General features: G+C 38.8%; 1 protein-coding gene across 20 annotated transcripts in view; it reads left to right on the plus strand.

Moving 5' to 3' along the window:
• The window catches only part of MEF2C (myocyte enhancer factor 2C), a 292573-nt gene that overhangs the window by 102655 nt on the left and 162740 nt on the right, over positions 1–27178 (plus strand). For 12 of the 20 annotated variants that reach the window (XM_060235726.1, XM_060235715.1, XM_060235724.1 and 9 more), the window contains one exon: positions 18626–18812. In XM_060235726.1, the coding sequence (XP_060091709.1) occupies positions 18759–18812 (54 nt within the window). In that variant the 5' untranslated portion in view covers positions 18626–18758. Of the gene's footprint in view, positions 1–15182; positions 15349–16627; positions 16838–18625; positions 18813–27178 lie in introns of those variants that run through there. The other 8 variants (XM_060235710.1, XM_060235709.1, XM_060235720.1 and 5 more) reach the window with 5 other exon arrangements.

The following is a 27178-nucleotide window of genomic DNA, read 5'->3' on the forward strand; positions in this document are numbered from 1 at the left end:
TCAAAGGGAGTTCTGGCCATTACATTTAAAGGGGCAACACACCTTTTTAAATGACTTCCTTCCATAGGAAATAATGAAGGATAGGGGCACCTTTTGGGGGGGCTCATAGAATTGGACCCCCTGGTCCAATCGTTTTGAAACTTGGGGGGTATTTTGGGGAGAGGCACTAGATGCTATACTGAAAATCTGGTGCATCTACCTAAAAAAACAGGTCCCCCAGAGCCCCCGATATCTCCAGATCAATGCCCCACATCGATCACATAGGGAATAATGAAGTGCCAAGCAGACATTTCCCTCCCTCCCCCGTTTCTGGCGACTCTGAAGCGAGAGATTGACATCTCTACTCATGAGTTGCTGCCAACTTCTTCAAAGTAACACAGACACATCATCCCAGATGACTGGGGGCGGGAAGGAACCTGGGAAAGCGGAAGAACCCTCTCTGGAACCTGGGGATTGGCAAGCCAGGAAAACTATTATTTTTATTCTCTTATTCCAGCCTCTAGCACTTGAGCAATTTCCTGGGGATTGGCATGCCTAGAAAACTATTATTTTTATTCTCTTTTTCCAGCCTCCAGCACTTGAGCAATTTCCAGTAGCATAGATAGGAAAGACCTTTTGCCTAGCATCTTGGAATGCTGAGGGCTAATTCAGAATCCTGGGTTAGATAGACCTTTGGTTTTGATTAGAATATTGTAACTTGATCAATGAAGAAACTTCTAGATGGATGTGTTTTTATTTGTATGAAGGGGAAAAAATTGGTTTTGAAACTGTGTACATTTTTATTAGTTGATAAAATACACTGTCTCGTTCTTTGTAACTCATCAGTTCTGGAACAATTGTGTTTGACTGTTATGCATGCAACCATGAGAGTATCAGCTTGGTTTGTCATCAGCAGTGTTAATTGTTTTTAAGAAATATAACTGGTATTATCTTAGCTCTAGTTTTTTAAAAGAACTGTTTCAGTAAGAACATATGGATTATTGTTGTATCTTAAATGATATATCATTTAAAAATAAAGCACTGTACTTTATGCGTGATTATTGACAGCTGTATATCTATAGGGACAGCCGTACTGAGAATATGTGTGTGGAAGTGTAAGGATGTATATTTTTAAGATCAGATACAACATGATAAGATAATATCTTAAATTGAGTTTCTGTTGTGTTGCACAGGAGGAATCTTAACAGTAAAATTTCAAATTGAACTTTCTGAAGTGACCTTAGTAGCTGCCTCTGTAACATTATTGAGTTCTATGTTGCTAAATAAATATTAGCTACTACTTTATTCATTTTGATAGATGAGGATGAGCTCTGTGGGTGTCAAGAACTTCCATATCCATGCAGCAGGGTTGTATCTGCAGCACTGGTTTCTCTTGGGAATTTTCCCCCCCAGTCCAGAATGTTGACTCATGGTTGTACTGTCATGAAGGTGGCATGGAAGTATATTGGTCAGAGGCAAAACTGAAAAACTTAGCTTTGCTCTGTACCAATAGAGTTTCCTCCAATAAAAGTCATATCATATCTACATAATATTTCTTATTTTCTGGAAGCAATCTAACGATAGCACTTTCTTGTTTGAAGCAGAAATGGACACTCATAATTATGACATCCTTTGAATGAAGAAAAGTGGTATCTGTTATACTGCAGTAAATTTAACATAAGTCATATGGCTATGCCCTGATCTAAAGAGGATGTCTCAAGATAAATCTGTCATTCTTGCACTTCAAAGATGGAGGCTAAATTACCAGACAGGTGTTAAGAGTTCAGATTAAAAAGATGCAGATGTACACAGAAACTACATTAGTCTCAGGGGAATGGTTTTCATTCATCAGTTTCCCTAAAGACTTCTCAGTCAGTAAATTTCAAATACTGAGCTTACCTTTACTTTAAGCATTCTGAGTATTACCCTTTCAAGGTAATATCCTTATACCTCTTTGGGCATTTTTCAGAAATCATTCGAACCATTCATTCAATATAGCTGAAGAGTAAATGGAGGCTTGGAGTTCACACATGATGGTTGGAGTGCCAGATGTTTGATCTATATGAATTAGTAGCTAAAAATTTTCAAGTCATGGGCATAAACATGGTGATCAGTCTGCTAAGTGTTGCATATCAGAACTGCTAAAGGCACAGAACAGAAGTTGGAAACCCCAGTGACTCCAGATTTCCCTTTTGTCCTGCTGTACATACAGGCAGGGCTTTTTTTGAGCAGGAACACACAGGAACACAGTTCCAGCTGACTTAGTGTCAGGGTGTGTGTCCTAATATGCAAATGAGTTCCTGCTGGGCTTTTTCCACAAAACCCCATGTGAAACAATGGTGATGTCAGGGGGTGTGGTCTAATATGCAAATGAGTTCCTGCTGGGCTTTTTCTACAAAACAAGCCCTGCATACAGATATTGCTATATGAATGAATAAATAGGGACAAATGTTGTGGTGTTTGGTATATATATTTGGGTGAAAAATTATAAATGGTATGCAGATGTTGTAGGATCATAATCCTTTTGCACGAAGTTGCTCTTGAGCACAGAATCCAAGATATTTATCTCCATTTGCAGAGAAGATTTGGATATATGTTGAGAAAAATGTGGAAGGAAGAAATGTTACTCCTTGGACTGCCCCAGAATTGTTTGAAAGTAAAATGAGGTTGTATCACTTAGGACACCACTCTATCAACTTTTGTATCTCTTAAAAAAGCAGACTGCAGACTGCAAAACAAAACAAAGCAAACCCTCCTTCTAAAAGAGTGTTTCCCAACTTTTTCAACAACAAAAAATTGTCCTCATGGCAATAGCTGCACTATCAGTATCTGTTAACTGAGAAAATGTATACTGACTAAAAGATCAACTTGACAATGTTTAATGCATGTATGGATTTGCAGACTTGTGATAACTTCTCACCCCCATTTTTGGAACCACTGCTCTAGAATGCAGATAAGTTGAGACTGGCATCACTGTGCAATGGGAACAGCCCACCTACAGTTATAAGTGGATCTGGTTTTGGACCTCTACATTTTGTCTAAATGTAAAAAAGATGCAAGAATATTGTATGCTTTAAGAACATAAGAGAAGCCATGTTAGATCAGGCCAATGGCCCATCCAGTCGAACATTCTGTGTCACATAGCGGCCAAATATATATATATATATATATATACACACACACGCACACATACACACACACACACACACACACTGTGGCTAATAGCCACTGATGGACCTCTGCTCCATATTTTTATCTAACCTCCTCTTGAAGGTGGCTATGCTTGTGGCCGCCACCACCTCCTGTGGCAGTGAATTCCACATGTTAATCACCCTTTGGGTGAAGAAGTACTTCCTTTTATCCGTTTTACCCTTTCTGCTCAGCAATTTCATGGAATGCCCACGAGTTCTTGTATTGTGAGAAAGGGAGAAAAGTATTTAAAAACGTTACCCAATATTTTGGAATGTATGTATTGGAAATAAAATTGAGGAACATTTTCTGAGGGGAAGTATTTAAGGCAGAAATACATCATTTATTTATTAACAAACTTTATATCCTGCTTTTCTGCCCAACCAGGACCAAGAAGACTATCAATAAAAACAAAATATTGCGAAAACAAATTAAAACTGCCATTCATATCCAAAGATGTTAAAAACAACAACCAAAAAAGGGTTCTTTTATGTTCAGAGTAAGAAAAGGAGCAAGGACATGGTAGGCCCATTGTGAGGGCAGGAAAGTGAAATTGTAACAGGTAATGAAGAGAGGGCAGAACTACTCAATTCCTACTTTTCCTCAGTCTTCTTTTCTGAGGAGAACAGTGTTCAACATGGCAAAAACAGAACATATAATGAGGGTATAGAGTGGCAACCTTGAATCAGCATAGTTTTAATACATAAACACCTAGTTTCTTTAAATGAAATTAAGTCTCAGGGCCAGATGAACTGCATCCAAGAGTACTAAAAGAGCTTGCGGATGTAATTTCTGAGCCTCTGGCTATTATTTTTGAGAATTCTTGGAGAACAGGAGAGGTGCCGGAAGATTGGAGTCAGGCAAATGTTGTCCCCATTTTCAAGAAGGGGAAAAAAAGATGATCCGGGTAACTACTGACCCATCAGCTTGACGTCTATACCTGGAAAAGTTTTAGAATAAATAATCAGTCAGTCCTGGAACATTTAGAAAGGATGCTTGTGATTACTAAGAGCCAGCATGGTTTTCACAAGAACAAGTTATGTCAGACTAACCTGATCTCTTTTTTTAAGAAAGTGACTACCTTGCTGGATCAGGAGAATGCTGAAGACATCATTTATCTTGGTTTCAGTAAGGCTTTTGATAAGGTTCTACATCCTGTTGACAAGTTGGTAAAATGTGGTTTGGATCCTGTTACTGTTAGGTGAATCTGTAACTGGTTGACGGATCGCATCCAAAGAGTGCTTGTGGATGGTTCATCATCCACTTAGAGAGGAGTGACAAGTGGAGTGCCTCAAGGATCTGTCCTGGGACCTGTTTTGTTCAATATCTTTATAAATGATTTGGATGAAGGAACAGAAGAAGAATTGCAGATTTATACCCCACCGTTGTCCCTGAATCAGAGACTCAGAGCGACTTACAATCTCTTATGTCTTCTCCCCCCACAACAGACACCCTGTGAGGTGGGTGGGGCTGAAAGGGCTCTCACAGCAGCTGCCCTTTCAAGGACAACCTCTGCCAGAGATATGGCTAACTCAAGGCCATTCCAGCAGCTGTAAGTGGAGGAGTGGGGAATCAAACCCAGTTCTCCCAGATAAGAGTCTGCACACTTAACCACGACACCAAACTGGCTTGTTAAGAGGGAATGCTTATTAAATTTACAGATGATACTAAATTGGAAGGGGTTGCAAATACAGTAGAAGACAGAAACAGGATCCAGGATGACAGGCTGGAAAACTGGGCTAAAACCAATAAAACAGGGATAAATGTAAAGTTCTGCATTTAGGTAGGAAAAATCCAATTCATAGTTATAGGATGGGGGAGACTTGTCTGGGCAGTAATATGTGTGAAAAGGATCTAGGACCATACGCTGAACATGAGTCAGCAGTGTGATGTGGTGGCTAAAAAGGCAAATGCAATTTTGGGCTGCATTAACAGAAGTATAATGTCCAGATCAAATGACGTGATGGTATCACTTTACTTGCTCTGGTAAGATCTCACCTGGAGTATTGTGTTCAGTTTTGGGCACCACATTTTAAGAAGGATATAGACAATCTGGAACGGGTCCAGAGGAGGGTAACGAAGATGGTGAGGGGTCTGGAGATCAAGTCCTATGAGGAAAGGTTGAAGGAGTTGGCCATGTTTAGCCTGGAGAGGAGATGGCTGAGAGGTGATATGATCACCATCTAAAAGTAATTGAAGGGCTGTCATATAGAGCAGGGGTGGCCAACGGTAGCTCTCCAAATGTTTTTGCCTACAACTCTCATCAACCCCAGCCATTGGCCATGCTGCCTGGGGCTGATGGGAGTTGTAGGCAAAAAAACATCTGGAGAGCTACCGTTGGCCGCCCCTGATATAGAGGATGATGTGGAATTGTTTTCTGTTGCCCCAAGAGGTAGGACCAGAACTGATGGGTTGAAATTTATTCAAAAGAGTTTCCGGCTCAGTATTAGGAAGAACTTCCTAACTGTTAGAGTGGTTCCTCAGTGGAACAGGCTTCCTCAGGAAGTGGTGGGTTTTCCTTCCTTGGAGGTTTTTAAACAGAGGCTAGATGGCCATCTGACAGCAATGGGGATCCTGTGAATTTAGGGGGAGGTATTTGTGAGTTTCCTGCATTGTGCATGGGATTGGACTAGATGACCTTGGAGGTCCCTTCCAACTCAATGATTCTGTATGTTAAAAAATGCCCCAAAAATTAAAACATAGGGCAATTATGTCATTGGGATAATAGAGGGTGCACAAGACAAAAGTCTTCATCTGCTGGTGGGAGGTAGTAATAGAAGGTGGCAGACTAATATCCCTGGGTGTGGAGTTCCATAACTTTGGTGCCACCATTGATAAGGCTTCTTGAGTTGCTGTGAAAACTCAGAGCATAACACATAAATCTGTTAAGTCAAATCACATTGTCTGGGTGTATGTGGCAGCAAAGTTAGCATCTGGGTTTATTGCAAGCTCTGGTACCAGTGTCCATGTTCAAGGTAGATGTTGTATTATTGTGGGTGAGAAGAATCACAAGACTGAAAATCTGTGGGAGAATATTTCAGCCACCCAGCACATTCAGTGGCTGACCTCAAAGTAGCCACTTTATTGTAAAGGAACTTCAGGAACAGACTGAAAAGGGAAATTGCTGAATTACAGGCTATTTTAACACTAGGAACAAAAACAACAACAGCAGGACAACAGGGATGTCGGTTTCTTATTTCACTACATATGCTGATCTCATTCTGTCAGTAAATCTGTATTCTCACCAAGAAAGTCTATACTTCCTTGTTATTTTAGTGCATTTCTTATTTGGAATAGTAGATTGGAATAGTGATAGTAGATTACCCCACCTTAAAATAATGCTATTAGTTACATCCGTGCTTGAGATGGATGGGTGGAGTGAGATGGATGGGTGGGTGGAGAGCCAGTTTGGTGTAGTGATTAAGTGTGCAGACTCTTATCTGGGAGAACCGGGTTTGATTCCCCACTCCTCCACTTACATCTGCTAGCATGGCCTTGGGTCAGCCATAGCTCTGGCAGAGGTTGTCCTTGAAAGGGCAGCTGCTGTGAGAGCCCTTTCAGCCCCACCCACCTCACAGGGTGTCTGTTGTGGGGGAGGATGGTAAAGGAGATTGTGAGCTGCTTTGAGACTCTTCGGAGTGGAGGGCGGGAGATAAATCCAATATCATCATCTTAACAGAGTCTCAGTTAATTAGTCACAGCATTCCACAATTAAGGATACATCAATCTTTAATTTTAGTATATTTATTTGCTTCACTATATTTTCTTATGAAATTAAATCCAAACAAATGGTGACTGTATAAACTAAGCTTGTAATTTCTGTTTGGTCTTTGTATCTGTTAAACTACTTTATTATGCTGTATGCTAATTGCTGTTTACAATCTACCTATATGTATGGACTGCTAACTTCCATTTCAATGTATCTGAGGAAGTGTGCAAGCACACAAAAGCTTATACCTTGAATAAAACTTTGTTGGTCATAAAGTTGCCACTGAACTCAAATTTTGTTCTGTTACTTCAGAGCAACACAGGTACTCACCTGGATTGTTTTTGGAATTCAACTTCACAACACAATTCAGTTGCACTGGATCAGATGAGCTTAATTGACCTTAAGAAAATAGGACCAAGGTAAAGAAAGATGTACAAGTGAGAGGATTTGTCACTTTATTGGATTTGGATGCCATGTGAGCTATGCATCTTAATTAGGGCCAGTTGGGATCATTTAATAATTCCTGTCAGAAGATCAGATTTAATTCTCTTTATAAAAAATACCACAGTGGGATGGAGTTAAGCAAATTGTCATTCAGGGTTTCAAATGAACAAAGCTTTAATTAGGTTGATTAGCTTACTATAAGAGAGAGAAAAGATAGAAAACTGATGAATCCCCTCTGAGCCATTTTGGGGCTATGCTATCAAATATCTTTATTTCCATTTGGTACACATTAATTGTTAGATCCATTTGTATTGTTTACATTGTGACAGTGTTACTAACTCAGAAATTTAAAATTTTAACTGGGAATGTTAAATATTTTGTCTTAGCAGCATTTTTAAACTTTTCTTGTCACACTGGACTGAAACTTAATCTTTTTTATATTAATTTTTTGCTTTACAAAAATATCCTGATATAGTTGAGTGAGGAACTCTGTATTTTATTGCATAGCTAGTAAAGGTTTGTTTAATGTGCAGTGACAGACATCTTTTCTATCATATATCTCAACTTTGTTAAGTCTGTGGGCATTGTTGGAATTTTGAGAACAGATAGTGTGTGCTGAGGAGAGGGAAGTCAAAAATTTTGGTTGGTTCTGAGTCTTCCAAAATAAGTGTGTTGTTTGTATATACAAATGTGAATCTTCCTGGTTGCCTCTGAAATAACTCCTGCTCAAATGCAGTGGAGGAAAAACAAGTTAGCAGAGATGCTTCTGGAAAGGAATAGAATGCTGCGGAACACATAAGCAGGTACCTTTGGGGGGTATCAGGTCTCTTTTCATGCAGTCCTTTTTGTTTAAAGCTCATACATCTCAGCTGAAGTTAAGAACATGAGAACATAAGAGAAGCCACGTTGGATCAGGCCAATGGCCCATCCAGTCCAACACTCTGTGTCACACAGTGGCCAAAAAAATTACACACACACACATATATATACACACTGTGGCTAATAGGACCTCTGCTCCATATTTTTATCTAACCCCCTCTTGAAGCTGGCTATGCCTGTAGCCGTCACCACCTCCTGTGGCAGTGAATTCCACATGTTAATCACCCTTTGGGTGAAGAAGTACTTCCTTTTATCCATTTTAACCTGACTGCTCAGCAATTTCATCGAATGCCCACGAGTTCTTGTATTGTGAGAAAGGGAGAAAAGTACTTCTTTCTCTACTTTCTCCATCCCATGCATTATCTTGTAAACCTCTGTCATGTCACCCCGCAGTCGACGTTTCTCCAAGCTAAAGAGCCCCAAGCGTTTTAACCTTTCTTCATAGGGAAAGTGTTCCAACCCTTTAATCATTCTGGTTGCCCTTTTCTGGACTTTTTCCAATGCGATAATATCCTTTTTGAGGTGCGGTGACCAGAATTGCACACAGTATTCCAAATGAGACCACACCATTGATTTATACAGGGGCATTATGATACTGGCTGATTTGTTTTCAATTCCCTTCCTAATAATTTCCAGCATGGCGTTGACCTTTTTTATTGCAATCGCACACTGTCTAGACATTTTCAATGAGTTATCTACCACGACCCCAAGATCTCTCTCTTGGTCAGTCTCTGCCAGTTCACACCCCATCAACTTGTATTTGTGGCTGGGATTTTTGGCCCCAATGTGCATTACTTTGCACTTGGCCACATTGAACTTCATCTGCCATGTTGACGCCCATTCACCCAGCCTCAACAGATCCCTTTGGAGTGCCTCACAATCCTCTCTAGTTCTCACCACCCTGAACAATTTAGTGTCATCTGCAAACTTGTCCACTTCACTGCTCACTCCCAACTCCAAATCATTTATGAACAAGTTAAAGAGCATGGGACCCAGTACTGAGCTTTGCGGTACCCCACTGCTTACCGTCCTCCACTGCGAAGACTGCCCATTTATACTCACTCTCTGCTTCCTATTTGTAATGAACTGAGTGACGAGACGTGTTGAAGGCAACATACCTCATTGGCGAGTACATCACAAGGGGGAGAATTGCAGGCCAGGTCCCTATTATATACATGCCCCGGAACAACCCTCTGTCTGGCCAGGTCCAATCCTGGCCAGTTAAACTTCCCGCCACAGATCTTGATTGGCGGATCGTATTAGCGAGCTACATCTGGGGACCAGTGGGTTTCCACTAGTCGCCTATGTAGCATGGGCTGTGCTGTACATAGGGACTTGAATGTAGGCCATAACACTATTAATTAGCCAGTTTTTGATCCACAAGAGGACCTGTCCTTTTACTCCAAGACTCTTGAGCTTTCTAAGGAGCCTTTGATGAGGAACTTTATCAAAAGCTTTCTGGAAGTCAAGGTAAACAACATCTATTGCGTCTCCTTTGTCCACATGTTTGTTCACCCTCTCAAAGAAATGTAACAGGTTAGTGAAGCTAGATCTTCCCTTACAGAACTCATGCTGAGTCTTCCTCAATAACCTGTGTTCATCAATGTGCCTACACATTCTGTCCTTGATAATGGTTTCTACCAACTTTCCCGGTATTGAAATCAGACTGACTGGCTTGTAATTTCCCGGATCTCCTCTGGAACCCTTTTTAAAGATGGGGGTGACATTTGCTACCTTCCAGTCCTCAGGAACGGAGGCAGATATCAATGAAAGATTACAGATTTTTGTCAGAAGATCCACAAGTTCAACTTTGAGTTCTTTCAGAACTCTTGGATGTATGCCATCCGGACCTGGTGACTTATTTGTTTTTAATTCGTCTATCAGTTGTAGGACCTCCTCTCGTCACCTCAATCTGACTCAGGTCTTTCAACACCCCTTTCAAAATTAGTGGTTCTGGAGCGGGCAAACACTTCTCATCTTCCACAGTGAAGACGGAGGCAAAAAATGCATTCAGCTTCTCAGCCATTTCCCTATCCTCCTTCAGTAATCCTTTTACCCGTTGGTCATCCAGGGGGCCCACTGCCTCCCTGGCTGGTTTCCTGCTTCTAATATATTTGAAGAAATTTTTATTGTTGTTCTTTATATTTTTTGCAATATGCTCCTCATAGTCCCTTTTTGCCTGCCTGATCACAGTCTTGCATTTGATTTGCCACAGCCTGTGTTCCCTTTTATTAATCTCACTTGGACTAGCTTTCCACCACTTAAAGGACTCCTTCTTACCTTTTACAGCTTCCATTACTTTGTTTGTTAACCATGCAGGCCTTTTCTTATACCTGTTTGTGCCTTTTCTAACTTGTGGTATATATTTTATCTGCGCTTCTAGGATTGTAGTTTTAAATAGCCTCCAAGCTTCCCCAAGCTGTATTTACCTTTTCTTTCAGTTTCCTCTTCACATGCCTCCTCATCTCAGAGAATTTACCCCTTTTAAAGTTAAATGTGGTCATGCTGGTCTTTTGGGGCAACTCTCTATTTATACATATGGTGAAATCAAAAACGTTATGGTCACTGCTCCCAAGCGGTGCGATCACTTTTACATCTCTCACCAAGTCTTGGGCATTACTTAGGACCAAATCCAGGATCGCCCCACCCCTGGTAGGTTCTGAGACCATCTGCTCCATAGCACAGTCATTGAAAGCATCAAGAAACTCAATCTCTTTCTCTCGACCAGAACAAAGTTGAGGGATTGCCAAAAAAATTATGTCAGCAAAGTGGAAGCTGCTTGCAATTAAGAATTTGTGAAATTGTACGTTTCATTAATACATATATAAATGAATGCCGACTCTGACAATGAACAATGCTTATGGGAAACTTTTCCTTTGCAAATTTTTCCTTTTTCCCAACTTTGTTGCTTCTGTATAGTCCATGGGGAGGGCTGGATCCAGCATTTTGTCTGCTCTTCTTGGTTTACTTTGAGTCGGATCTTTGAATAGTTGGTTTACCAGCTTAATGTTGAGAGGCTCAAGAAGCTAGTACAAGAGGGTTTTCCAATATTTTTTTGTAAATTACTGTTCTTAAGAACCTTTTTCATGGATCTTCCAGTATAGCAACAGGTTATAAAGAGCTACTTCTGAGAAGACATAATGTACATTGAAGGCCATAGAAAAGATTAGCTAATGTATTTTCCAATTGATTTTGTTATTCCCCCTTCCCAGTTTACTCTTTATGACAATAATAAAATGAAACATATCAATAATTTTCCTTGAAGTGGAAACAGAAAGTCTCCTTCTCTCTAGAACATAGATTGTTAAATGGCATTTGGATATTATAACCATGTAAATGAAACATATTTGTATTGTGTTAAACTGATACTGATCCTCCTGAATTGATATTGGTGAACTAAACAATAGTTCAGCTTCAGTTGTATGAAAGGCAAAACATTCACAACCGCAATACGTACTAAAGTTTGTTTCCTGGCAATGTACCTCTATGCAAATAGCACTTACTAATTTGCCTAATATTTATTTTCTACATTTGTTTCCCATCTTTCTCCCGAAAGTGGACCCAAAGAGCTAAATCATTCTCTTCCATTTTATTTTCAGAACAATTCTGTGAGGTAGGGTAGGTTGAGCATCTGTGACTGACCTATGGTCACCCAGCAAGCTTCCACATCAGAATAGAGATTCCAACCTGAGCCTCTGCTAGATCCTAATACAATTCTGTAACCATTATACCACACTTTGCCTGCCTTCTTGTAAAGCTGGGTGGATGAGATGGCATTGTGCAACTCTTGAATAAGCTGTAAACTGATAACACTAGCCTTACTTACTAGCCTCACTCTCATGAAACCCCTCGTCTGCTTTTTTCATGTTGCCTCCACAGTTTGATCTGCTGCTCCTTATGGTTTCCAGTACTTAAACTTTGCCAATTTATATGGCATATATTCTAACTAGGATTTTTAGACGTTGCCAGCCACTTGGAATTTGGGAAAGAAGAAAACCAAAACTTAGGTCAAAACCATCCTCAAAAACTCACAAATAATGTAAATACATAAAGATATATTCCATCTACAAAATACAATCACTTATGAATGAAATTTCCATAGAAAAGGTATCCTAACCAATATACAAAGGCATTCCCCGATACAATTTTTTTTCAGTCTAAAATGGTATTCAAACAATCCAGAAGGGAGTCCATATCCACTTGAATAAACAGTTTTCAATCTTCCATGGGTGCAGCATTCACAGCAACAAGACAGTACTCAGCTCTCCTCGTTTCACTTTTGCTTTTTCCAGCTTACACCTGTAGCATTTAGATCATGGCAAGAACACATACAAGCGCAGCTAACTCTCCAGTGCAGTAGTCAAAAGTCTTGCCAAGCCTCCAGGTAGGGCCTGGAGATCTTCTTTTACAGCTGATCTCCAGCTGGCAGAAATCAGCTCCCCTGGAGAAAATGGCTGTTTTGAAGGGTGGACTCTATGGCAATGTATGATGCTGAGGCCCTTTCCTCCCCAAACTTTGCCCTCTCTCCCGGATCCACCCCCAAAGTCTCCAGGTATTTTCCAACACAAACCTGGCAACCCTGGGTAGGAACAATAAGAACTCATGAAGAAATAGTATCATTACTACATATGATGTTTAGAGATATAGGCATGGATCTTAAATGAATTCTGAGAATGCTAGATAGTGTTACGGAGAGTACTTCTTTTTCCATTTAAACAAACTTCAATTTGCACAAAGCCCCACTGAAAACCATTGATCTTGCTCAAATGGAAGCTTTAGTGAAAGAGGAAGTGCACCTCCACTACATGCTGAACTCATTCATAGGATCCAAGCCTTGTGGTTACATGGATTACGAAATAGTTTGTTTTATATTTAAGTCTTTGTATTACACTGTGCAGTGCTAGAAAGTGAAGCTCTAGAAAACCTTTAGGCTTTGATTACTAGGACACAGCAGAATCAGTGGTTGTTTTGCACACACACATGCTTGCACACACACAAACTACACTAGTGAACATTTTTGTTCTTATTTATGGCGATATGCTTTGGTTTGTTATAAAATAATTATTTCATTTATATGTTAATGTAACTTTATTTTCCCTGCAAGAAGGTATGAAGTTGGGAATAAGGAATAATGTTTGATTATGCAGGATGTCTTGTCTTGAATAACTGAAGCAGTTACACAGAATACAAAAATATATTATAGTAGCCTGTTATGTTTTCATCCCAGCCCTTTCTCCAAGGTGTACTTGATACTTTGTTCTATTTTATTCTCACCACAATCCTTTGATGTTGGCTAGGCTGAAACAGAGTAACTAGCCCAAGGTGAGCAGGCTCAATGAACCCACACTTCCTCAGTTCTTATGCCACACTGGCTCTTAATTTTTTTCCACAGTCATTTAGAATTTCTAGAATGTATTAGGTACTATACATAGCTAAGCCAAACATGTTTCTGTCCACCAAAGGCTCTCCAAAAGTGGTTTCTTTAGTTTAGTTTATACTTGTCAGCTAGTGGTGTTTGGGCTAAACTTCCTGTGGTAAAATGTTTGCTCATCTGAGATGAACTGAGCAGATTAAAATGAAATCCCTCACACATCTTTTAATGTGGCAGTCCAACCAAAAGATCAAAACGCATAAATATAGGTTTTTGTTAAATTTCTGAAGAGGAATGTTTAGGACAGATGTTTGAAATCTCAAGATGACTCAGAGTTGTCCCTTGTTGGTGGTGGTGTTTTTACATAAATGTCTTTCTACCCAAATTAGATTACTATACAGTGTGCTGTTTTGTATATTGCAGTTTAGTGCAGTGGTAATGACATCTAGTGTATAATTGTATAATGAAAAAAGTTGCCTTTTGAGGGCCAGTGAGGGATTCCAGGGAAAATCTGTTATGACCATGCCCTTGCAGGCTTTCACATACTAAGCTCATCATTGGATTAGCAGTGTACCATAACTCCAAATCATTGTCTAGCAGTGGCAGGAGAGCTGGGCTTGGATGAGGAAATCCCAGCTTCAGATCTCCTGTCAATTGTGAAACTCTGTAAGTGGAGAAATCTCTCTTGGCCTCACCTACCCAGCTAAGTGATTTTGAGGCTAAGACTACCGTCATATTGATATTTCTTTGGGAGTAAGTTCCATTGCTGTTGGTGGAGTTTAATTCTCAGTAAACTTGATTCGGATCAAGCTTTGCAATGCTGTTTTAAGCTCCTTTAAGGAAGGACAGAAAATGTGTGTCACAAGTTTTTAGAAATTAATTGCTATATCAAACCATATATTGTGATGGATTAAAGATGGCTAGCCTCTTTGAACCATTCTATTATTGTTGCACAGAACTATGGATTTCTGGTTGAATTGGGTACAGTCTGCTTTAATTCAGAGTCCTATATGGCAGAACTTTGGTGGATGGTTCCTCCAAATAATACTAGGCAATTTTGCCTGTTTGTCCTCAGGGAGGTGTTGTCTTGAACTGTCAAGTGAACATGTGGTCTTTCCTGAATGGCTCACTGCCATAGAAAGTCCCCATGTCAATTCTTTAAAAAGGGCAGATTTTGTTTTAAAAATTGCTTCTTGAACACAGGTTTTTCATTACACTAAGTGTAATGACTGTATGCTTCAGCTACATGCAGCTCTCCAGCATGCCCGCCTGTTGCTTTTGTAGTGAAAGCTGACATCATTGACATGTATTCAGTAAGTTTTCCTCTGGCTGCTGTCTTATTTATAAATTAAGTATTTGGATTCTTCTGTTTTGATACTTCTTTTTGCCCCATGGGTGACTTGTTCAAAGGACTCTCTGCATAGAGTGTTGCAGCAGAGCAGATTCAGAAAGTTCTGTTTGGAGGAGGAAGTGAAGAGTTTTGGTTCCCATTTTGCACTTCTGGAACAGTTTAAGGAAGGAAGCACCTTTACACCTTTTATTGTTCGTGGTTGCTGACATCATCTCCTTCCCTGACCACTCAATGCATGTTTCCTGCCTTTCTGTCAAGATTCTTCTGTGTAACTGAGTGGGAGAGAGACAGAAGGATTGTGTGAGAGGGTGAGCAAAGACTGGACAACTGCCCTGTTGTATCTGTCCAATAGATTTTTTTCTCAATTATGCCTTTGCCAAATCATAACATGAACAGAAGCCCGCCAAAATGAAGTTCCTCTTTTTAGTAAGCAGACTGATTTTTTTAAGTGTTTGGGTTTCAAGAAGGGGGTGAAATGCTGAAGACTGTAATTCTACAGAGAGTGCTTCATATTCTTTTTTAAAAAATGCATTTGTTTACATGTAACTTCGATCGCTCCTTTAATGTGGATATTATTTTGACGGTTTCTGGAATAATTTTAACTTTCAATATAACTTGTTTTGGTTAGTGCACATTTCAGAACAGGAGCTTTTCTATCAACTGTTGTATACATCCTAGAAGATAATTTTAAGCAGTTTGCAACTGCACAGTATCCTTGCAAACTTCCTTAGACAGCCAGTTGTGGATCTGATTGGCACAGTTCTTTAAAAGTGTTGGAAGGTTGTGGCTTGTGACTCAGTTCATCCCATGATGTGTGTGACTAACTACTTTTAGTGTGGTTTGATATGGCTGTGAGACCTTTGATGTTTGCCTGCATATATACAAAAAGAGACATGCTTCATATACTTGGGGAATGTTTCTCTGTCTAAGTACTTGCTTTTCTGGTATCAGTAAAATAGAGACAAGTACGGCAAAAGATTGTAATCAGATGGCCACAGCAATAGATACTTTTCATTAAACTAGAAAAAAAGCAAATCTTTTGGAAACTTCTTTCCCACACCACCACCAATCTGTCTTTTTAAAAAAGCTAGTGAAACTGAAGTATTTCTGTGTTGTGTTGGAGACGTATATGTGTATGTGTTAAAGTGAAAACAGTTAACACACTGTTCCTGCTTCTCAGACTTCCCATATGTAAAGAACAACAACATAATAATTGGGATCAGTGTTTCCTTTCTAAATGCAGTGGGGTCCCCCCCCTCCACATGTCAACAGATTGTTTCTGCAAATGGAAACAATGGTTTAAATTCATCTCTTAAGTTACAATGATGTAAATTTGGAGTTCTCTCAATGTATCCAGTGGGCTTACCCTAAATTTACATCTGCTGGGTTCAAGACATGTTAGACTATTTTAAGAATATTTTATGTAGCTGCTGAATACTTAGCGTTCTTGACACTGGGCTGTTTGTAATCTTTTTTCCCCTCCTCTTCTGAAAGCTCAGTCTGAAATGTGGAATTGATAGCTGTGTGGGAGGGAGTCACCATGCTGTTACTTCACCATGGGCTCTGCTTGTCCGTCCTAACAGACAAGAGTGTCAGCATTCAGTGATTCCACACACCCCATTCTCATTCAGCTTCAGAATCTTGATCTGTAAAGTAGTTCTCATCCTAGCTAACCTTGTCACCACTTCTCTAATCTGTTCACTCTGACCTTCTACCCTCCACAGAATAAGAGCTTAGGCAGGCGTAGGGCTGTAAGCCGATAGTGCCTCTGGCTCCACGTGAATGAAAGGAAGGGAAATTGTTCCATATGCATTTGCTGTGGATTAGTCTATTGGCTTACTATTGTGGAGAAAGCCTGTTAGACTCCTTTGGGTTCTGCACGTACATGAGAATTACTTGGCTTTTTCTATCCGAGGTAAGCCTGTTGGGGGGGGGGGGGCAGAATCTCACAAGTAAACAGACCTGTCCGGAGAAGCTGGAAAGCATTCTAAAATAGGCAAGTTATCCACCAGAAAGTGTGATAGAATATCCAAGTTTGTCTTAGAGTATATAACTTCTTTTAATTAAACATTAGCACTTGTGCAGTGTTTAGGATTAATATGATCAGATGCTGTGTTAAGTAAAACTATAAAAAAAATCAATGAACTGTGTAAAATTGGTATAATTGTTGAAATGCTTTGTAATGATATTTGCTGCAAATTGATCTATCTTGTGCCTTACATTATAAAGTTATAACAACGGTGTCATATCTATTAAGACTCCTTGTGCAATAGCTGATCTTAAAGTGAACAAAATGTGCACTGTGACGAGAGAGAGAGAACACAGCATTCCCTTTTATTTTTTCTTGAGACCCCCAAACACAGAATACATTGCCACAGAATGCTTAAAATCAGAGTGAAAATCAGCTTTTCAGCCTGAGCGGCACTGTATTAATTCAAAAAATAGGGGTTTCCTGGAGAGGACTCCAGTATAGTGTTACATAACTTTGAGTACATTTATTAGGTGGGCTACAAGAGCACCAGCCTAAAATAATCATTAACATGGAAGACATAACTGGCACTGTTAAACTTGAGAATTAATTTGACTAAAGAAATTGGTTTTGTGTAACAGAAAATGATAGGGAAATCAAACTCTCAAGAGTTGCGTGATTAATATAGCATCATCCTTCGATGTCTGTTAAAATCTTTCCTTTCTATCCTGCTAAGCTGAGAATTGTAGAAAATGTGAAGGATTCCAAAATAATGCCAGGAGGTGTTTGTCTCCTATATGTAGCGATCACAGTTGTTATCACTTACGTGTATTTTTCACCATTCTGCAAGTTTAGAACTAGCCTTTGGTGTGTGGCATTTTTGCGGAAGAATATTTAGACATATTGTCATGTTTTATGAACTTTCTTTCACAACTGTGGCATTTTACAGTGTGATTAATTGAGGAGTTACAACATGGGAACGACTACTGCATTTGACTTCATTAACAACCATTCTTTATTATTGTTGTAGATGGGCACACATACAAATGCCCTTGGTCGCAAAACAAACTTTGAAATATAACAATGAAGTATCTGTTTTTCTCTTAGCTTATCTCTGGTAGTTATGGTTTTTAAAAAAAAAAGAAAAAGAAAAAAGCCCCAAGTAATATAAGATTAAAGGATTTAGATTTCAGCTGATGTTTCTCATATATCAAATAGCACTTTAATAATGGTCTAGCCTATTTGCATAATAAGAAACATTATCACCTCTTCTGTTTTCCCTCAAAAGTGAATTAGGTTGATTACTTAGCTTGCACAGGTATAGAAAGGTTCATTAACTCTCTGATTTAGGCAATTTTTCATATTTTCCAAGAAAGTATTACTGAATAGAGACATTTGCATTTCAGGAAATATAGGAATATGCTCATAAGCTGCTTTAGTGATATCTTGAAAAGTTTTATTGACACTTTATACCTGAACATGTTTCTATTTTTCAAACTTCCAAATAACTGTTTTGGATGGAGTGTCACACTTATGAAAAATTCAGTTCAAGTGAAATTGCTAATGCCTGAACCCTTATTGACATTATTCCTAATATAGTTGCTCCTTTAGCTGTTCAGCACACTAAATTGCACTGAAGACCAATTGGTATAATATCAGGAGAATAATTGTTCTGTTAAGCGGACTGCTTTTTCTCAGTAACTCCTAACTATTCTTTTTTTTGTGTGTACTTAGCAGGAACGGATGCAGGGGTCTGTGAATTGAATTGTGTAAGTGCTGAAGAAGGAGTCTTGGTTTGAGGAAAGAGGAAGGAGAGAGAAGAAAATACATAAGTGTAGGAACAAAAGAGAGAAGAAAAACGGGGACTATGGGGAGAAAAAAGATTCAGATCACGAGGATTATGGATGAGCGTAACAGGCAGGTAAGTGACAAAATCATCCTCTTTGTATTTAAGAGTTATATCATGGCATAAAAGAGACCTGGGCAATTGAGTTACCCATTAGTGGAGGCCAATAGACATCACATTTGTGATACACCAACTTAATATGAAATGTTCTTCTTTAGAAAGGTAGTCTACCTGCTTTACAACATTTTGTTACATCACTGATATAACAGAGGCCCCTAATGCTTAAGATATATGTATCTGTATATGCATGTGCGTGTGTGTATGCATATTTACTGTTGGCATAGCCTGAATGTACTGTTTTTGAAAGATGGGGACAAATTCACAATTTGATCATTGCATGGTATTGTTAACTCCAGGAGTTAACGATGAATTGGATAAAATTCACACTTGCAAGTTTTTTGTTGGATAGGCTCCTTTTTTGAATTGTGAATAACTGTATCTGTCCAAACGTCAAATACATAGATGTAGACAGAGTCATTGCCGATTGCAATCTATAACTGCTGTTATATGTTGTGGACCTGATCAAACAAATAACCTTAGCATTGATTATGTTCCCAGATTCCAGATCTATCACAAACTAGAATTTTTCATAACAACATATTCAGTTATGATGCCAGATAATCTTCAACGCTAATAATAAATTTGACACCCATGAACAGAAATTAGTTGCTCAGAACCTGAAGATTAAGGTTTCAGTTATTGTTGTTTTAAATCAGAATTGACTACACTGTAAATCACAAATGTTGTACACAAAATACAAACAGGGACAAAAGTACACAACAAACATAACTAATTGCCTGTTAAAAAGTGGCTTCTGTGTGCTATAATATATTTTTTTATTTATTGACATACTACGTAGTTGCACATTTTTCTAATTTCCATTGACATTGCATAACTAATGCTTTGTCCTTAAGATTTAAAAACCTCAATTGAGAATAAATTGTGAGGAACAAGGTGTTGCTTATGACTTGCAACTGGTAGGTAATAACCACATGTATTATTCACACATAGCATATGGAGATGCACATTCATAGCAAGACTGCTGGGACGACATAGCCCCATCTGCTCTGTATGTTGCTAGTGTTGATTCCATGCACACTAGGCTCTGTATATTCAGTTTTAAATCCAGTGTTAGAAAATAAACCTGTGCAGTCCATAGTTATAGACATTCATTTGGGAGAAGGCTGCTTGCATATACTGTTGTATACTTACCACAATGAAGGGTAGTTGTGTTGGCCCTTTTTCCAGATCAGGCATATGCCTCTTACAGAATAATCCAATGCAGAAACAATTTAACATGTTAATTTCCATGTGAGTCTTGTTTGAAATTTGAAAATACTGCAGTATAATCATAACTAAGATCTTCATGGTAGAAAAATGAAGTTCTGAATCAAGCAGCCTGGTTATATTTCTGGTAAATGCATTCTGAATCTGAACCTCTTATGCATTTCTTGTTGCTCTGGATCAAATTCTGTCAGTATCAAACCATATTATTTGTTTTAATTGATCATAGCTTGAAATTTAACTTAAATAGTGAGCTTTTATCATTACACATTTCTTCATTGTTTTTTTCCATTAATAAATGACCATTATATTTCCAAATAACCTTAAATTAATGTATTATTGGGGAAGGATTAAATTCCTTAAGAATCATATTAAATGTTAACATGTCATTTATGCTCTGAAAGCTTCTGTTTTGAGTACCGTCAATCTCACAAACACACACACACACACAGGCAGAGGGGGGCAGGAGAGAGAGAATGCATTACTAGATAACTTTTTAAGACTCCAGTAGCACCCTAAAGACTAACAAAATTTGTGGTAGGGTATGAACTTTTGTGAGTCAGTGTTCACTTTATCTTAAGAAGTGAGCACAAAAGCTCATACCCTGCCATAAATTTTGTTAGTCTTTAAGGTGCTACTGGACTCTTTTCTACTGCTACAGACAGACCAACATGGCTACCCATAATTTTTGATTTTCAAAATAAGGAAAATAGTTCTGAAAGCATACGTTTGGATCTATTGTTATTTCCACCGCATACTATTATCCACTCTTAACAAGAATATGAAATTTTGTGAGCATGTTTCAGTCAATATTAATCATGTCTGATTCCCATTGATTTCAGTTGGAAAGCATTGTCCTTGAAAACAATGGGAAAATTTTGGCTGGATAATGCTTTATATTAATATCACCTCTGCATCAGATCTCTCCCACTCTCCTTTTATAATGTTTTGCTTTTGTGGTGTTATGTACATTACTGAAAACTGCTCCTATATTTCATTAATGCTGCTGGAATCTAATGTAATTTGTATCTTTACGTGCTAGTTAAAAATCAAATTAGTGGATGAATTTCTTGTGAATAAATGAACTTTTAAAGGTGTTTAGATCAGCACAGTGTTTTCATATAAATTCAAATGTATTTTACAGACATTTTCACTACTTAATGCTGCTTCTGGCACCTTGTTTGTTATACATGTTAGATTTTGCTATTAAGTAGCATTCTCTACTCATGGGATGGTACCATTTCTTTTACAGGCAAAGTAATGAAGCAACCAGTCTAAATGAGATCTATAAAAATATGCATAGTTTTGTCAGTTAACACTTTATAATTTTGGGGTATGCTCTATAGACATATTGGACTGTATTAATAATTTAAATCTTGTGAGATATGCAGTTATGCAGCATCTAATGCTTCAGATATATAAGGGAAAATTTTGCTTTATATACAAATCAAGAAAGCTGGACTGTATCAGGGAAATAATAATGAAATGCTACAAAAATCCTCATTTATTTATTAAGTAAAATATTTGTACTTGACTCTTCAAGTTATCAAGGAGATCCACAATAACACTATCAAAGCACCCAAACCCTTTTTTACCACAGATGATGAAAATCCAATTAATATGTGTACCAATTTCAGAGCCATATTCTGTTCCGTTTTGAACAAGCGCTGAAGCTCACAGGCACAATATTACCTTACCATGGGAGAGCATTAAACACTGTTGAGTCCTGCGCATTGCAGTGGGATGCTTAAGCATGGTTTAACTCTCCCTGTCAGATGAAACTTAAATGCAATTAACTTTGGGTTGTGTTCGTCCTGGGCACTAATTGTACCCTAGCAATCTGACTAGAGTGATTTCTGTCAAACAACTTTGGAATTATTTCCAGGTGTGTAAAAGAAATTGTTCTTGCCCCACAAGCTAATCCTTGTTGTTGTTCAGTTGCATAGTCAAGTTTGACTCTGCAGCCCCATGGACAAAGTCATGCCAGGCCCTCCTGTCTTCCACCATCCTCCGAAGTGTGCACAAATTTGTGTTTGTTACATCAGTAACACTGTCCAGCCATCTCATCTTTTGCCATCCCCTTCTTCTTTTGCCTTCTGTCTTTCCTATTACCAGGATCTTCTCCAGGGAGTGCTCCCTTCTCATTTGGTGGCCAAAGTATTTGAGCTTCAGCGTCAGCATCTGACCTTCCAGGGAACAGTCTGGGTTGATTTCCTTTAGGACTGACTGATTTGATCTTCTTGCAGTCCAAGGGACTCTCAAGATTCTTCTCCAGCACCATATCTCAAAAGCATCTATTTTTCTGCGCTCGGCCTTTCTTATGGTCCAGCTCTCACAGCCATACATTACTACTGGGAATACCAACGCTTTGACTACATGGACTTTTGTTGGCAGAGTGATATCTCTACTTTTTATTATACTGCCCAGGTTCATCATAGCTGTCCTCCCAAGGAGCAAATGTCTTTTAATTTCATGGCTACAGTCACCATCTGCAGTGATCTTGGATCCCAGAAATGTGAAGTCTGTCACTACTTCCATGTCTTCCCCCTCTATTTGCCAAGGTGTGATGGGGCCAGATGCCATGATCTTAGTTTTTTTGATGTTGAGTTTCAAGCCTACTTTTGTGCTCTCCTCTTTCACCCTCAACAAGAGGTTCTTTAGGTCCTCCTCACTTTCTGGCATTAGAGAAGTGTCATCTGCATATCTGAGATTGTTGTGCTTCATCCAGGCCAGCATTCGGCATGATGTACTCTGCATATAAATTAAATAAGCAGGGTGACAATGTACATCCTTGTTGAACTCCTTTTTCTAGTCTAAACTAATCAGTTGTCCCATATCCCATTCTGACCATTGCTTCTTGACCCTTATACAGGTTTCTCAGGAGACATGTGAGGTGGTCTGGTTCTCCCATCTCTTTAAGGACTTCCCACAGTTTGTTGTGATCTACACAAAGGCTTTAGCATAGTCAATGAAGCAGAAATAAATGTTTTTCTGATACTCCTGTGCTTTCTCCATAATCCATCGAATGCTGGCAATTTGATCTCTAGTTCCTCTACCTCTCCGAATCTCAGCTTGAACTTCTGGTAGTTCTCGATCTACATTCTGCTGAAGCCTAGCTTGTAGGATCTTTAACATGACCTTGCTGGCATGTGAAATGAGTGCAATGGTGCGATAATTTGAACATTCCTTGGCATTACCCTTCTTTGGGATTGGAATATAAACTGATCTTTTCCAATCCTGTGGCCACTTTTGTGTTTTCCAAATTTGTTGACATAATGTGTGCATCACTTTAACAGCATCATCTTTTAGGACTTTGAATAGCTCAACTGGGATACCATCATATCCGCTCGCTTTGTTGTTAGTAATGCTTTCTAAAGCCCATTTGACTTCACACTCCAGGATGTCTGTCTGTAATCCTAGAGCCTGTAAAATAGTAAAGGTGACATCCACTGTTCCTTTAGTTATCACTCTGTTTAACCAAGAAATACCAATGTATTAATGAAGCTGCTTTTAAAATCACAAAATTAAAATTTTACATTTTCTTTTCTTGGAGAATTTAGGGTCATACTGCTGTCATGTTTGCAGAAAGCCTTTTTATCACTGTAATGTAAGAATGATGTAACTAGTTTTTTAAGTTGGAGTGGAGATTCTCAAGACTTCAGATGTATTTAAACTACCCTAAAATCATACTATCTGTGAAATTCTGAAAAAAACCCAACAGTATTAAAAATATCTTATGCAGTTTTAGTAGTTCTTCAGAAGTAGTTTTGAAATTATGCCAGCAATGATGATGTCTGCATAGGCCCTGGCTTTTAAACAAATGTATGACTTGGTAACTTGTAATGTGTTGAAGGCTATAACAAAGAACATTAAATAATTTAGGTTCCCAACAGTGTGTTACTCTATGTAGTGTTTGTAAGAATACTATTCCTTGATCTAAGCCAGAATGATGACTGTTCATACTTTCTCCACTCCAGAATTTATAGTGGTCTAGAAGGACACAAAAGGTAGTTCCAAAAGCAAATTAGTTGTTGCAGTAACTCTGATAGAAAAGGAACCTTTTATTGATCTTCACATTCCCCCCCTAAAATTGCTGCCTTCAGTTTTCTATTAATTTAAGTGCTAAGGCATACATGTCTCAAGTAAATCTCCACTTTGAGCATAGGTTTGCCAACCTGCAGGTAGAGCCTGGAAACTTCCCAGAATTGTAACTGATCCAGAGCACAGAGATCAGTTTTCCTGGTGAAAATTGCCGTTTAAAAGGGTGGGCTCTATGCCATTATACCCTGATGAAGTCCCTTCCCTCCCCAAATCCTGCCCTTTTCATGTTGCACCCCAAAATATCCAGGAATTTCCCAACCCTGAGTTGGCAAGCCCATTTGAGCAGACATCTAGAGAGATGGCAGATTCATTTTAAACAATAAATAAAATACAGGGGACATTTCAGCAGGCAGAACAATGTTCATATTCTCCAGCTGGTTTATGTAATCATTCTTCCTGGTCATCCTTGTCCTTACATTCCTGCTCTGTTGGCAGATGTTGGGTTGGTTCCCGCAGAGGGAAATAGGGATTTTGTATTATATGTAGCATGAGATAAGTGGTGATTGCTCTTCTAGTTCCATATCTTTGATGCCTCCCTCCTCCTCTTACCCCACATCCATCTATGCTGCTTTCTGCCTTCTCCTGTTATATCATTTTGTTGGCTGCCCCAACTCTCTTTACTGCAGTAGTTGCAAGGCAGCAGGAACTTTTCCTTTTTGTGTTCCTGTTTTTCCTCTGGCCAGAAATAAAGACCTGCAATGGCCCTGGGTTTCAAAATCTATGTCAAAATCTTTGTGGGCAATATTATGTCTGAATAATATCAGGGGCCCATAATAAGGATACAGGATTAATCAGTTGGCAAGACGCTTCCAGTTGACTAGTCAGCAGATTTTAAACAAACAAAACATTTACTTTATATACAAGAATTCAGTAAATCTGTGAGTGGCAGCTACTATTTTATTTTATTTTTTAATTCCCTTTTCTCCTACACAGGAAAGAATGCCTTTTCTGAGATAGGACCTGAAGTGACATCACTTGAAAACAAGGACATTGGACCTTTCCTTTCAGAATTAATTTTGTTATATAAGCAAATACAGTATGCAGTATTGCATGCAAACATATTTGATCAAATATGTTTGATCAATGAATTAATCAATTAAAAGTGTTGCACCCATCTACATTGACTGAAGGATGGAGCTGTTAATCTACTATTGTTTCTTCAATAGAATGTCAGCTCCAGTTCTTATGCACCCACATACCCTCCAGTGATACGTGCCATTCTGTTTTATAAATAAGACACTGGACACAAATTAAGTATTAGAAATGACAACACAGGGTGGGTAAGTGTTGAAGGGGCCCATAGTTAAGTTTTTGGCCTCAAGATCACTACATTCAAGCTGAATTGTTCAGGATCTAACTACAAAGTGCTGAATTAGAGTTCGCTGACACACTTGATCCAGACCATTTCCGCACATATGCAAACCACCACATAAGCATTCTTAAATCATCGATGTTTGTAAAACTTTATGCATAGTTTTTTACTGCTCCAGGAGTAGCTCTGAATTTACTGCCCCATTGAGAGCCAGTTTGGTGTAGTGGTTAAGTGTGCAGACTTTCATCTGGGAGAACCGGGTTTGATTCCCTACTCCTCCACATACAGCTACTGGAATGGCCTTGGGTCAGCCATAGCTCTTGCAGTTTGTCCTTGAAAGGGCAGCTTCTGTGAGAGCTCTCTCAGCCCCACTTACCTCAAAGGGTGTCTGCTGTGGGAGAGGAAGGTAAAGGAGATTGTGAGCCACTCTAAGACTCTGAAATTCAGAGTGGAAGGTGGGATATAAATCCAATATCATCTTCATCATCATCTTCTTCCCTGCATTTTCCAGATCCATTTTTCCTGTGATTCTCCCCCACACCTTTCGGTAGTAACTCTCAGTTTTCAAGTGTGGAATTCCCAAAATCAATTTTTATTTCTCAACACCCTTTTGTGGTATCAGTGCCGTTTATACATTCTGCCCTTCAATTCCCCCAATCAACAAACTGACCTTTAAGAATAGTTTTGATTGCATTATGAAGCTGATTTTTTAACTTAATATCGTTGTGTTATAATGCAGGGACAAAATGAGCAGTGAAGTTTAATGTATAGCTTTTCCCATGCAATTACGTGTCCATGAAGTTCCGTTCCTTTCCTTTTTTGTGTGTGTGTGTCAGTTTTGTTGCCTTGGGCTTGTATTGCTTCTTCATTCCCTCCCCCCCTTCCTATAGCTCCTGGTGTATTTTTGATGGCAATTCAGACTTCTAAACATCTGAAAATAATAGAATTATATAATTGATTTGCTAATCATGGAAACTCAACATGTGCAGTGTTTCCATTTAAACATTCTTCATGATTACTGAATAACAATGTTATAAATTGATATATCCAATTTGACAATCATGAATGGATACCTATTTTCATTAGGATTTCTTCACTGGCCTTTTTCTTAGTTGGTGACTAAGGAGCTGGGGACCTTTAAAATGGCAACAACCATGCTGTTCCAATATATATCCAGCTTTTCACAATGTTATGATGTTATAACATTATTGCACATACACAGAAAAGGGGGTTCTATCGCTGAGAAAGTACATGGTGACATATTTGACATGCTTCATAATTATTGAATGACATTGTTATTAATTGGTTTATCCAGTTCAATTATTGTCAACCATGGCAGCAACCATAGTGCTACCTACAATGCATCCACCCCTTTAACCATGTTATGATGTTATAACGTTACTGCATTTGTGCAAAAACAGAGGTTCTCTCACTGGCAAAGTACGTGATGACAAAGCCATACAACACCTTTTCAAAGGAAATGCAGAACACATGGGAAGGGGTGATCCAAATTTAACAAAAAATTCTCCAAAATAAATGCCCTTTTGTGAAATGGGTGCCACAAAGTCAGAGCATCAGCTGGGGATTCAACACATCAGGAAACAGTGGCAACACTGAAATGTAGAAAAAGTCACAATTTCTTCTAGCATGAGTAATGGAAATAGATTGTTTTAGTCACTATAAA

Source organism: Heteronotia binoei, chromosome 4, assembly GCF_032191835.1.
Source record: "Heteronotia binoei isolate CCM8104 ecotype False Entrance Well chromosome 4, APGP_CSIRO_Hbin_v1, whole genome shotgun sequence".
In the NCBI taxonomy this organism is placed as follows: domain Eukaryota; kingdom Metazoa; phylum Chordata; class Lepidosauria; order Squamata; family Gekkonidae; genus Heteronotia; species Heteronotia binoei.